General features: G+C 48.5%; 1 protein-coding gene across 17 annotated transcripts in view; it reads right to left on the bottom strand.

Moving 5' to 3' along the window:
- Carmil1 (capping protein regulator and myosin 1 linker 1) overlaps positions 1 to 12,076 on the bottom strand; it is a 230,180-nt gene that overhangs the window by 34,009 nt on the left and 184,095 nt on the right. For all 17 annotated transcript variants that reach the window (XM_021734403.3, XM_078020631.1, XM_005337027.5 and 14 more), the window contains 2 exons: positions 10,956 to 11,043; positions 8,706 to 8,852 (listed from right to left, as the gene is read on the bottom strand). In XM_021734403.3, the coding sequence (XP_021590078.2) occupies positions 8,706 to 8,852; positions 10,956 to 11,043 (235 nt within the window). The remainder of the gene's footprint in view (positions 1 to 8,705; positions 8,853 to 10,955; positions 11,044 to 12,076) is intronic.

The raw sequence follows: 12,076 nt of genomic DNA, 5'->3' as shown, positions 1-12,076 counted from the left end.
AACAGGACAGAGTCTCTGCCTGCCAGGAAGCCATGGTCTAGCGTGGGGAAATGGACGAAGAGTACCAGAGCAGTAAATAGGATCCTCTCAAGTCCTGGTGAGTACTGAGAAGAAAACAGGATGATATGGGAGAGTGACAGGGACCGAGGAAGGTTTCTGAGAAAGGGACGTGGGAATGAGACCAAAACAGCAGGCAAAGAGAGCCATGGAATGTTCTGGAGAGGAGCGTTGGGACAGAAGGGACAAGGGCTGAGGTGGGAGCCATGCCTCATGCCAGGGAAAGGAAAAAGGCTTTCCTGCTCCAGGAAGGAGTAGGAGCTTAGATTCTAGAAGAGAGAAACAGCACCAGATCATGTGAACTCAGGCACCAAAAGGAAGAAGCTAATTTCATCTGGGTACCACGGAAGTTGTCAGAGGACTTGACATCTGTACCACTGATCTGGCTTCCACTTTAGAAAGCTCCTCTGGCTCTGAGTAAGGATGGCATGATGGTGGAGACGGCAGTGAGGGCAGGAGCAAGCATTACAAGTCTATTTCAGGAGTCCAGGCAAGAACCACGGTGGCTTGTGACTGGGGCTGACTGGGAGAGTTGGGAACAAGTGGGCAGAGCAGAGCTGGTGTCATGTCGCTGGGAGGGGAAGCCCTGGGTAGGGCAGGGTGGGGACTCCATCTGTCTGTGATGCTTGATGGACATCTAACTGGAGGCGTCAAGTACAAGCTGAATACCGGAGCTTGCAGGTGGAGGTAAGTTGAGGTAAATGTCATGAATGTAAAAACGAAAGTGGCAACGACAAAGCTAGGGCCACCGTGTTCACAGGGTGAAGTTACCAAGCCACTCCAGGAGCTGCGCGAGCTGTGGCCCTCGTGGGGTGGCAAGGCTGACCACCAGCTCAGGCCTGGCTAGCAGCCAGAGCCCCGTCCACAGCCCCACTGCAGAGCTCTGCCTGGACCTCGCAAGCATCCCACCTCCGGGGGGCAAAACGGAGGTGTCTTTCTGCCCTCCTGCCAGCGCCCAGGCCTGCAGTGGCTCCCAGGTGCCTGGAGACACCGAGGACACACACCCGGCAAGCCAGGACCAGCTCGGCGGCCCTTCCTGCCTCCTGGGGACCCTCTCCCCCACTCACTGTGGCCACCCCTGACACCGCAAGACGACCACGGTTTCTCCATTGTGACGCCCTCCCGGGTCCCGTGTGCGCTGCTCGCTCTATTGACTCACTCATCTTCCTTCCAGCTCTTTCACAGCCCTCTCCTCGGCCGCAGCCCGGCACCAGCCGCCAGGCAGGATGCACAGAACCTTCTCCTAGGAGGCCCCTGGCCACGCCCCCGGGAGGCCCCGCCCCCACCATGCCCCGCCCCCAGGGAGCCTCCCTGACAATGCCCCGCCCCAGGAAGCCTCTGACCACGCCCCTCCAGGGGAAGCCCCGCCCTAAGAAGCCTGGCCACACCCCTTCTCCTGGAGGCCCCGCCTCCACCAGGTCCCTCCACCAGGTCCCTCCCCCAGGAAGCCCTGACCACTCTCCAGAAACCTTCCCTTCGTGTCTGCCCCTCTTCCAGGCCAGGCGCCTTTCCCTGTGCTTCCCTAACAACCTCCTTATCCAGTTCTTCATTTTATAAATGAATAACCTCTTCAATCCAAAAATTGGCTTAGGTCCATACAGAACCAAGAGTTTTTTTGTTTTGTTTTGTTTTGTTTTGTTTTAAGAAAATAAACATAAAGGAGGTGGGATGATGCCAGCATCACCGATGAAGACGGCAAAGTATGGCGCCTCCGGCCCCATCGCTCTTCCTAGGTCAAATGCACATTCAGTGGCCGAGCTTTTCAGCTGACATTACCAGAGGAGGTACACGTCATGGCCCCGTGTACTGTATTTTTGGGATATAAAGCAAACTGCTCAGGACTTCCACTACCCCTGGTAAAGACCTGCAATTTCTTCTGCACGTGTTTGCAGCGATGGCATTTTGAGATAAAATGAACACTGACCAGCACCATGGCACAGAGAACAAATAACACACGATGAGTTTTATAAAAATACTTATTGAAATGGTTCTTAATGGAGATCAATAGAGCACACTGAAGGAAAACTATCCTGTGGGGCTCAAGGAAACAAGTAAAACGGGTGAGGCTTGGCAGACACTGCAGGGACCAGGTCCCCTTCCAGCCTTGCATCTCTGCAGGGGCCCTTTAAGGAGCCATGACATGTTTTTCAGACTTTCAAAACTGTGGCCACTTATAAGAAATCTGTCACACCCCAGCTCACACATGCACATTCATATCAATACTGTATGTTCATAGTTTGTTTTATTTCTATCTTGGTCACAGTGTTACAAGGACTTCCTGACCAGTGGGTTGTGACCAAAGGGTTGGGAGATGTGTCCTGTATGAATTTAAGCCTTCCTTGGCCTCATTTCATTGGTGGGCTCATATCTCCCGATACGCAAGCAAATTTATGTGCAGATCTACATGGGTGCTAGCTCCCTGGTCCACCAGAACTAGTCTGCACAGCGAGCTCAGTGGGTGATGCAGGGGTTCAGCTCCTGTTTGTACTGAGATGTACGGAGTGCCGGTACCCAGCAGACGGACAGTAAACATCTGTAGAATGAACGGATGGCCTACTCTATCTTCAGCTCAGGGGTCTTTTGAGAGAGCTCACCACCACCTGAGACTTCACCAACAAGAAGTACTTCTGCTTCCCCTGGGCCCTCCTGAGAGCCAGCAGCCACCTGCGTCCAGCCTTCTCCTTTGTCCATCACTGGGGTTAACAAGTCCACTTTAAGGACTCCCCATCTTCTTCCTCTTCAGATGGACTTTTCTCTCAAGCATACCAGACACACACACACACACACACACACACACACGTGCGCAAGCACACCTGAGTATCTAAGGACAATGTTCTCCCTAATTTAAATATTAATTCGGAAGACAAAATATCTTATCCAGAAGGGATTCAGTCTTTGATTTCAATTGTGAAGAAGTGATAATTTGGAGTCTTCTGTCATTGGAGAAAATGTCACTGAGGTACAACTCAAAACATGAGATTCCTCAGCGCTGCAAAGTGAGGTTGAATTTGGAGGAATCACTGAATCTCCGGTTGCTTGTAAAGGACTTAGCTAGTTTGAAACCCATTACAAACATCTTCTCTTTAGAGATATGCTCTGATGTCACACACACACACACACACACACACACACACAGCAATTAATAGAATGATTTCTATTTTATAAAGCTGCAGTATCATTTGTTTAATTTAGCTCATAAAAGAAGACCCAAATGATCTTTTATAATTATCGTTGCATGTCAGAATTTAGCTGACAAGATTGCTATTTTCAGTCCACAAGTCAGAGGCCCAGTTCAGATACTGGTGGCAGAAGCCTCGCCTCAGCACAGCTGGCTAATGGTTCAGGTAATTTTATGAAGAGGATTTTTCAGGTGCTCCTGACCTCCCATTGGACAGCTGGGCTCCCACTGGTGTGCAGGGCTCTGCTAGGACAGCCCTCTGTCCCCTGCAGGGGAAGGCAAGGGTCTCCTCCCAGCCATCTGTAACCAGGGGGCAGGAAGCGGGCTCCCCTGGAAGCGGGCTCCCCTGGGGTCCCGTGTGTCCCTGGAAGCTAATGAGGTTTCATGTAGGACAGATCTCCAGGGATTCCTGGAACAGGGCCTCTGCCAGTGCTCTTCATGCTAGTTAAAAACTAAAACATTAAGGTGACTGTGTCTCAAGGAACCAGAAGAATTCTCCCACATGTGGGGTGTGCCCCCTACATTTGCACAGAGGGCGGTCACTAAATTGATCAGAAATCTTGAAGAACATACAATATCCTTCATATGCATTCTAGTGCTTTAAAGGTCATACCTCCATTTTCTAAAGCTAACAATAAGAACGTCACAGAATAAAATTACAAGAAACCAGTAATTCTGATTTGAACAACCTTCTGAACTAATATCAGTGCAGCTGACTTTAAATGAGATATTCTGACAATATATAAATGAGACATACTGACAAGAGTCTGTACTTGGTAGCACTGTTAATAGATTTGTTCAATTTATAATAGTTGGTACCAGAAAATGAAGTAATTGGTTTAAACTGGTTAAAAATTAGTATTAGACCAAGTCAACTAGTCCTTGGCTAAATTTCAGTCTATATTAAAAAGCTTAAAAATCATACATTGAAATTTGAGGTTGAAATTGTTAAGGAAAAATAATTGCTGCTTCATCAGTGGAGACAGGATTCACAAAAACGTATTCCACAGTAATTCAAGCCTTTTAAATTGCTATTCCTAGGAAATTGCAGTGAGCAGATGAACTGCTCTCTGCATGAAAATCCTTTGATTTAAATTGGTAAGACACTCATTAGGATAAGTGAGAGAGTCACACACAATTAGTGAGCTGCTGGGGCCTCGGGGGCAGACACTGGTTCTGCCCCCACTTGGCCACTCGGCAAAACCCAACCTGCTGCTGTTTAAAGGCAGCATGTTACATCTGGTGACAAATTAAACAGGTAGAAATAATTAACCAGAAGCTGGAGAACTTGCAGCCTCCCAGACCCCAAGGGCCAGAGAGAAACCGGAGTTGGGGAACTGATTTCCTAAGACACGGGACTTCGGGGAAGGACAGATGGCCTGTGGACAGTAGGACCCCACGGAAAGACCCAGTCCAGCCTGACGTGAGCTGTGTGTTGAAGTGATAAGCAGCACACAGGGATGCAAGGAGTCACTGTCATCAGCAGAGACACATGGAGAGGCCTGGGACATTCTGCTCAGCCACAAGTGGGTGGACTTCATCACCAACAACAGGACATATGGGGCCTGTGGATTTCTGACATGTCTCCCAAGCAGCGGTTTCTGCTGTGGCAGTGTAGCCCTGAGCCCCCCAGCCCCCCGCGTCCCCCCCCAGCCCCTGCACCCCCCACTGGCACTGCTCCTCCCTTGCTCATTGCATGGGGGTTGGTAAGCTGGCAGTTACAGAAACCAATTCAGTCTGATTCAGCTTAATGAAAACTCATTCTGATTGTGAGAGACAGACAGTGGACGCAATCCACATACTAATTACAGCCGACTGGTCAGGCACAGGCCCGAGCGCCCGAAGGCCTGCCGTTGGTTGACCCTGGGTAACTTGGGTAAGTGACTGCATTTTCTCTGCCTCCGTTTCTTCATTGGCTAAAGTGGTGACATTCATAAGCTTCATTATTCACAGGCTGCTATGAGGACTCGGTGGCTCACTGCTGTGAAGAGCAGAGAAGTGCCTGGCAGGTGGCAGGTCTAGGTAGGTCCCCGATACATGAAAAAGATGGCTTTTTACAGCGTGTGATTTTTCCGCCTGTAGCTGAAGGGACCTGGGGAAGCTCAGGGACCATGAGTGCAGATACAGGCTGGAAAAACTTCATTCTTCTGACTGCTCTGTCCCCACTCTCCACCATACCCTTCCTGATGAGCTAGACTGCCCTCACTTTCTTTCCAGTTGAAAGAAAAAGATAATTCATCTGATTGGACACCAGTAATATTTAGAAAATGACTCCTTTCTCTGCCTCCCCTGGTTCTGTTTTGTGGAACTGAGGTTGACCAGACCCAGCCAACCTCCAGCAGCCCACAGGCCCCTCCTGTCACTCAGTGTTCTTATTTCAGTTCTCACGTAGACACAGCCGAGTAAGTCCGGGATTTCTTCCAAAGAAATCAATAATATGGATTGGATTATTGTTCCCAAGTCCTGGAAGGTAATCCTTGAATTCCAATCAACATGAATATCTGCCTAACACGCCCTCAACCTTCTCTGCTGCGATCGTAATACTAGTTCGTTACAGAGACTTAAGCACTGAACGGCACTGACTTTTGGACCGAGGAGAAAGCATGAAGATTACAAATCCAAGGATAGGAAAAGAAAAACAAAGAGGAACTCACAATCTCTACCAACTTTGCTAAAGAAATGTTCAGAAATTGCAGTTAGTAGACATCATGTCCCTCCTGGGCAAGAGCCAGGACCAAGGCCCACATCAGCAGGTAGAGGTGGTGACCTGTCACAGTGGCTTTGCAAGACCCTATGGAGAGCTTCACATTATCTGAGCTACAAGCACACATATCCCCTAACAATGTCACAGGCTCCAGCTGCAGCCCGGAAGCCCACCAGCCCTCTAGCTCCAGGTGGGGAAGGCTATGCTCATGGGACGCTGATGGTCATCCACACAGCCATCCATCTGGGCCCTGACATCCTCCATCACTCAGGATGAAATGCTTCTGAGGGAAACCCTCACACCCACTTAGAAAATGGTCACAGAGGCCTCTTCCTTTGAACTACGAGCCCTGAACTAAAATGTTTGGGAAGAGCTGTTGGGGAGGAACTGATGATTTGCATTTTGATTTCGAGAGGTGACAGGGCAGGGCTTTTTCAAAAGACCAAGCTACTTCTCAGTGAGCCGAGAGTAGTACACTGGCTCAGAATGAGACCACAGCCCCCATAGGTGCTCTCTGGGGTGGCTGAGGACGGACAGGCAGGCTGCAGGTGAAGAGGAGACTGTCACGGCACTAATGCACTGACTGGCACCTCTTCACAAAAGTCATTATTTTTCATTAAACTAGTAGCAAGTTAACTCCAGCTTTCTGCTACTTAAGTACTTATTATCCTCGCCAGAGGAATGAAGAAAAAAAATTTTAGAACAAAAATTGCTATTTTCACAACAAAAGTCCTGCTTGCCTAAGTATCTGCTGTTGTCATTTTCTGGAGATCTGCCCTGTGTCTCCGTCACCCACTTGAGACCACCTTGCTGGTGGCCCCAGTGTTCAGCGGGTGCTCGTCTCAGGAAAGGCCCTCGTGCTTACACCCTGGCCCTCTGAGCTGGGGAAGGCCCCTCCTAATCCTGAGGTCCTCCCACCTGCTGGGTCGGGGCGCCACTCTGCAGACAGCCCGCAGCTCAGCTCTCCCACAGGTGCTGATGGTGGCCCTGCTCCTGCCTTCAAGAAAGGTCCCCTCTCCTCCACCCTTACCCCACCAGCTCTAGTTAAAGGGAACAGCTTTTCCCTTCCTCTTGAAAAACAAAGTAAGAGAAACCAAACTACTACAAGCAGCATCATAAAACCAAAGCCACGTCACCACGGAGGAGCCAGTCCCCCGCAGCCAGCACCCCGAGCCCCGAACCGATATTCCCATTGTCCCTTTCCATCTTACAAAGCATCCTGGTGGGAACGTGCACAGTACAGCTGGTGCTCCACTTTTAATTCACATCGGGGACAGTTACCTTGTGATGATACAGTGCGTGCCTTCCAATGCCTCAAAATGCAAAAAAAAAAAACCTAACATATTTACTAAATACCGATTTGACAACATACTGGACTAGCGAGGTTCTAAAAAACTAATAATCTCCTACATACATATTGAATATATTTGTAGACTTATATAGTTGCATAGAAATTATTTTTCAGCTTTTTCTGGTGATTCAAGCATTTGCTTGAAATGCTGGATTTTATTGGAGGCTTTCTTTGCTGCTCTCCTGGTAGAGGATAGGGCTTCCCATGGGGACTTTATTCACAAGATCTAAGAAAATGATAACAGTGTTTTATGAAAAAAAAGGAACTTCAGTGCATTACATTGTCTTTCAGGTTGGAAAAACAATATTCTCCATACCAGACCCTTGGTTTTGAAAGTTAAAAATGAGCACCATTCCTTAACAACGGTTGCAAGTAAAATTGACTAAATTCAGAAACGAATGTAGAAAGATTTGGACATATGAGTAACCCAAACCCAGTCTCACAGCATGCCCTCAGATCAGAAGGAGTTGCTAAAGTCGAATATTTTCGTAAGGCCCACTGGACACAGAGGTGAAACAGACTCACGTCCAGCTGACTGGGGTTTGTTCTGTCTGATGTTGTCTGTTTGCAGTGATGGGGAAACCCAGGGCCACATGCAGCTAGGCTAGCTCTCTACCCTGAGTTGTATTCCCAGCATGTTTTATCTTTCATTTTGAGACAGGGTCTTGTAAAATTGGCCAGGATCGTCTTGAACGTGGTGATCCTCCTGCCTCAGTGTCCCCAGTAGGGGACTGGGACTAAAGGCGTGTGCCACTGTGTCCACCTCATATAACTGTTTTCATGATAAGGTGGGAGACATCTTAACAGTAATAACAATTTTAAAGTAATTAACCAAGTGTTGCCGTGAAATTGTGCACCATCACATGGCTCTGGTTCTCCAGCCAACGGGACGCACCACTTGGGTGAGGAGGGAGACCTGCTGTGAGGTGAACAGGTAGCGTGTGCCGCAGCCTCACAAGCACATCTAGTCAGTGGATGGGAAGGGTCTCGCATGAACCAGAGATCCAAATGTGAAGGGGGCCAACAAGTGGTAGCAGGAGAGCAGGGAGCTACAGCAGAGAGAAAAACAAAACAAAAGGGTCGACTCAGGGAGACAGTCGCCCAGCACACTTTATTCGTGGAAAACGACCTTCTCCATATCTTTTGGAGCCTCATCTGAAGACACTTTCCTATCACAGAGGATCTGTAAAGTTACATAATCTCCTCCTCATCAGTTCAGGGACCGTCCTCCCAGGAGGCATGCCAGGCGGGCTCTGTACCCCTCGAAAGGGGCTGTCGCCCCGGGTGCCAGCAGCCTTTGAGCCAATGTCTGCGTGGGGTGGGGAGTGTGGTTCCTCTGATTTCAAACACTGGAGGTTGTTAACACGCAGCAGTGCAGCCCAGGGGGTGGGGTGGCCGCTCAGGCCGTGTCTTACCATGCAGGCGTCCAGGTCCTCCAAGCGCTCCGCCTCCGTCAGGTCCTCCGCTGGCACCAGGGAGCGCCTGGGCGGCTTCTCGGCCAGCTCGGCCTCGACAGGCTCCTGCTGAGGGAGGGTCTGCACGCGTCTGCTGAAATGGTCGGCCTGCAGGGGGAAGACCACCAGAGCAGTTATGGCAGGGCGGGATGGGGGGCTCAGGACAGCAGCTCCCCACAGGGCCACCCGGAGCCACCTGCCTTTCGTCACCACTCTATGACAAACCTCCCTTCACAGATGAGGAGACTGCTTGGTCCAATAAAACAGGCAGTGTTCTTCTGATTTTATTTGAGACTGTTTATATCTGTGACTAATTTATTTGCTCGTACCTAATTTGCTAGAAATCCAATTTCCTATTGCCTGACTGATTTCATAGAGCTTATGGTCTAGTGCTTAAAAGTCTCTACTGAGACAAATAAAATGATTGCAACTTTAAGTATTTTTAAAAGACCAAAAATTACTTAAGAATTATAATTACTGCTCGTTTTCATATAAGATATAACGTATTTGATATGACTTACTATTTCCATTTTTATATTTTCAACATAAATCAAAATTAAATGTGAAGAGGTGGAATGAGCAGGGCTGTCATTAGAAGGTTCCAGAGCTGCACAGATCTGACACCAGAAATCTGGCTTCTTCTGAAACAGTGAGGAGCAGCCGCGGGGTCGACTTGCAGACTTCAGGTGGAGAAAGCGTGCCTGAAGCGCACTGCACACAGTCCCAGCTTGGACACCACTTCCTTCATGCAGGACTGAATCTCACGTTGTATAACAAGAGATTATCATGTCAAGAGGACGTTTAAGACAACAACATAAGTGCACTCCTGCGATTATTTTTCAATTCATTCCAATTAAATGACAAGAAAATGTCAATACTTTTTGAGTAAATTCCTCCAGGAAGGAAAACACAAAGAAGTGCCCACTTCAGACCTGAGGGTGGTTGTCACACACACGCTGATACAGTGCCCAGGTTCTGTGTCGTGAGAAAGCGTCTTGGGGCAGTTCCTAGAGCGGTGGTCTACCCACCAACTGTTTCTATAGTGGATTCTCTGGATTTTACTTGTGCTTATTTTTTTACAAAAGGAAAGTCTGCGTTGGGAGACTGCATGACGTGTCTCCTCCCTGTGCCAGGAAAGAGCTTCTTCGGCTTAATGTGGTGATGAATCAGGATTTTAAATGTTTCCCAGTTTGGCACAAACCAACACGTTGATAAAGCAAAACAAACAAAAACAATTGAAAAAAAAATGTGGTTTGGATATTGTATCCATGTGGAACTGGTCTGGAAGTTTCCTGATGTCTCCTGAGCTGAGGATCAGGGTGCTCTGGTAATCGCTCTCTGGTGGGCCAACCCCATTCCCAGGCAGAGTCTGAGCAGTGCCAGGGACGCCTGATCTTCTGGATTTTGGAAGAGAGTCTTTTACATTATTCTCTTCTGTCTACTGCATGCAGAAGAAACTGTTCTGCTCTTCTCTGTTATTATCACCCCAAAACTCACCTCCATAAAACTGGGTGTCTCTGCCCACACAGTTAACCTGAAATAGTTTCTCTGGAGAAAACATAAATTCTCTGTCATAAATTACCTGGAAGATTTCTGCTGTACCATGTTGCTAATATTTTGGAGACACAAGATATAACCAGCTGTAAACCCTCACCCGTGTCTCACAGGATTTCGAGTTCCGCACATGAAATTCTCTGATGTACTTTTCATATGCACTGAAATTGGAAATGCAGTCCCCGTGCTTTGGTTAGTCTGAAGGAAATTTATTTTTTCATTGTGGTTCTATCCAAGGTACCTGACGGGCATTTAGCACCTATTCATCTTGGGATTCTGCCCCAGTTTTCTCTCATATTTTCTTTGAACTCCAAACATTCCACTTCCCTCATGTTGTCAAGAACAGTCCGTTCAGAAATAATCATATCCAAATACATAAATGTACTAAAAATGTGAATTTTAGACTTTGGCCTCAACATTATCTCCTACCAAAACTTTTGACCTGCATCCTAAACGAAGAGCAAGATATCGGGTCTGATGGCTTCTGCTGTGCCCTGCCTGTCCCAACAGAGAGATTCTGACGCGCTGCAGGATGGCTGGGGCCAGCGGAGGGGAAGGAGGAAACCAGAACTCAGCCTGCCAGGATGTGGGAAAGCAGCGTCACCGGCACACAGGCGGCCCGCCCGGGAGAGCGTCCCACACGTGCACAGCACTCACCAGCTTGTGATGGCAGTGCGACAGCGCGTCCAGGATCTCGTCCACGATCCGGTCCGACAGGAAGGAGGCCACTGTCAGCTTCACCTCACTGTGTGGAAATCAAAAGGGAGAACAGCATTTGACCTTGAGCTGGGTAGACCTGCCCCCCCACCCCACCCCCGTGGTGATAAGGTCTGTCTTTGAAAAGGGACGGCATGAACGTGACAGGGGAAGGAACCCCCAAAATAGGCCTGAGGACGGCCATAAACACCCAGGTGTGACCTTCTTTACCCACTGAAACCTGCCTCTCTCCCTTCACAGCTGGAGATGTAATGGTGGGAATGAACGACATCTGCATAAAGACGGGCTGGAGGGGAGCCACGTGCACCAGACACAGGTCACCCACTGGTGTGAACAAAAGCAGACCCAGGCTGGAGCAAAGTCTAGTCGGCTTGTTGAGGCTTGGTTAGGATTTTAACATGCATATCCCCAGCCTTTTAAAAAAACCTTCAAATGGTACCATATTACACTGCTTCTGCTTTGACCAGCTTACAATGAAAAGGTACAATGCACTGAGTCTTTACCTTTTAGGAACAGTGGTCACTAGAATTTTCAGTTTGAGTGCCTTTTACTTGACCTCAGAAAGCTGCCCAAACAGAAGGGGTTTGGAGTTTTTGCCAACAGACTTGGCCACTAAGGTTTCTGTCCTCCAGCTGGTATTTTAGTTAGCATTTAACAATGTGGTCTTCATAAGAATTCAGCTTCCATGTGTGTTTCCAGGCCTAACAGCCCTGCTTTAATGCACATCTGAACAGTTGTTATAAGTACCCAATAATTCAAATGTGCCAGAGAGAGGAGTACCCACAGTCCAATCCCGTCTCTTAGGGTCGGCCTTCTTTTGAAGTCGGCAATCTGCGCGTCTTTAGAGCAGGTAAAGAAGTTGTCAAAATGAAGTCATTTATCGTAAAGCCAAGGTGGAACGGTGGGTGTTTGGAAACAGGGAAAGCTCTTTCTAACTACAGGTAGCAATCAGGCTCGCAGCTTCTCTTCCAGGAAGACTGTGATGATGGGAGGAGAACAGAAGCACTCGGGAGAGCTGCCCACGCAGAAGATGAAGGGATGGAGCCCTCACGAGCTTTTCA

Source organism: Ictidomys tridecemlineatus, chromosome 8 (assembly GCF_052094955.1).
Source record: "Ictidomys tridecemlineatus isolate mIctTri1 chromosome 8, mIctTri1.hap1, whole genome shotgun sequence".
NCBI lineage: Eukaryota > Metazoa > Chordata > Mammalia > Rodentia > Sciuridae > Ictidomys > Ictidomys tridecemlineatus.
The sequence above is the reverse complement of the archived record's forward strand: the minus strand, read 5'-3'. Positions and strand labels throughout refer to the sequence as shown.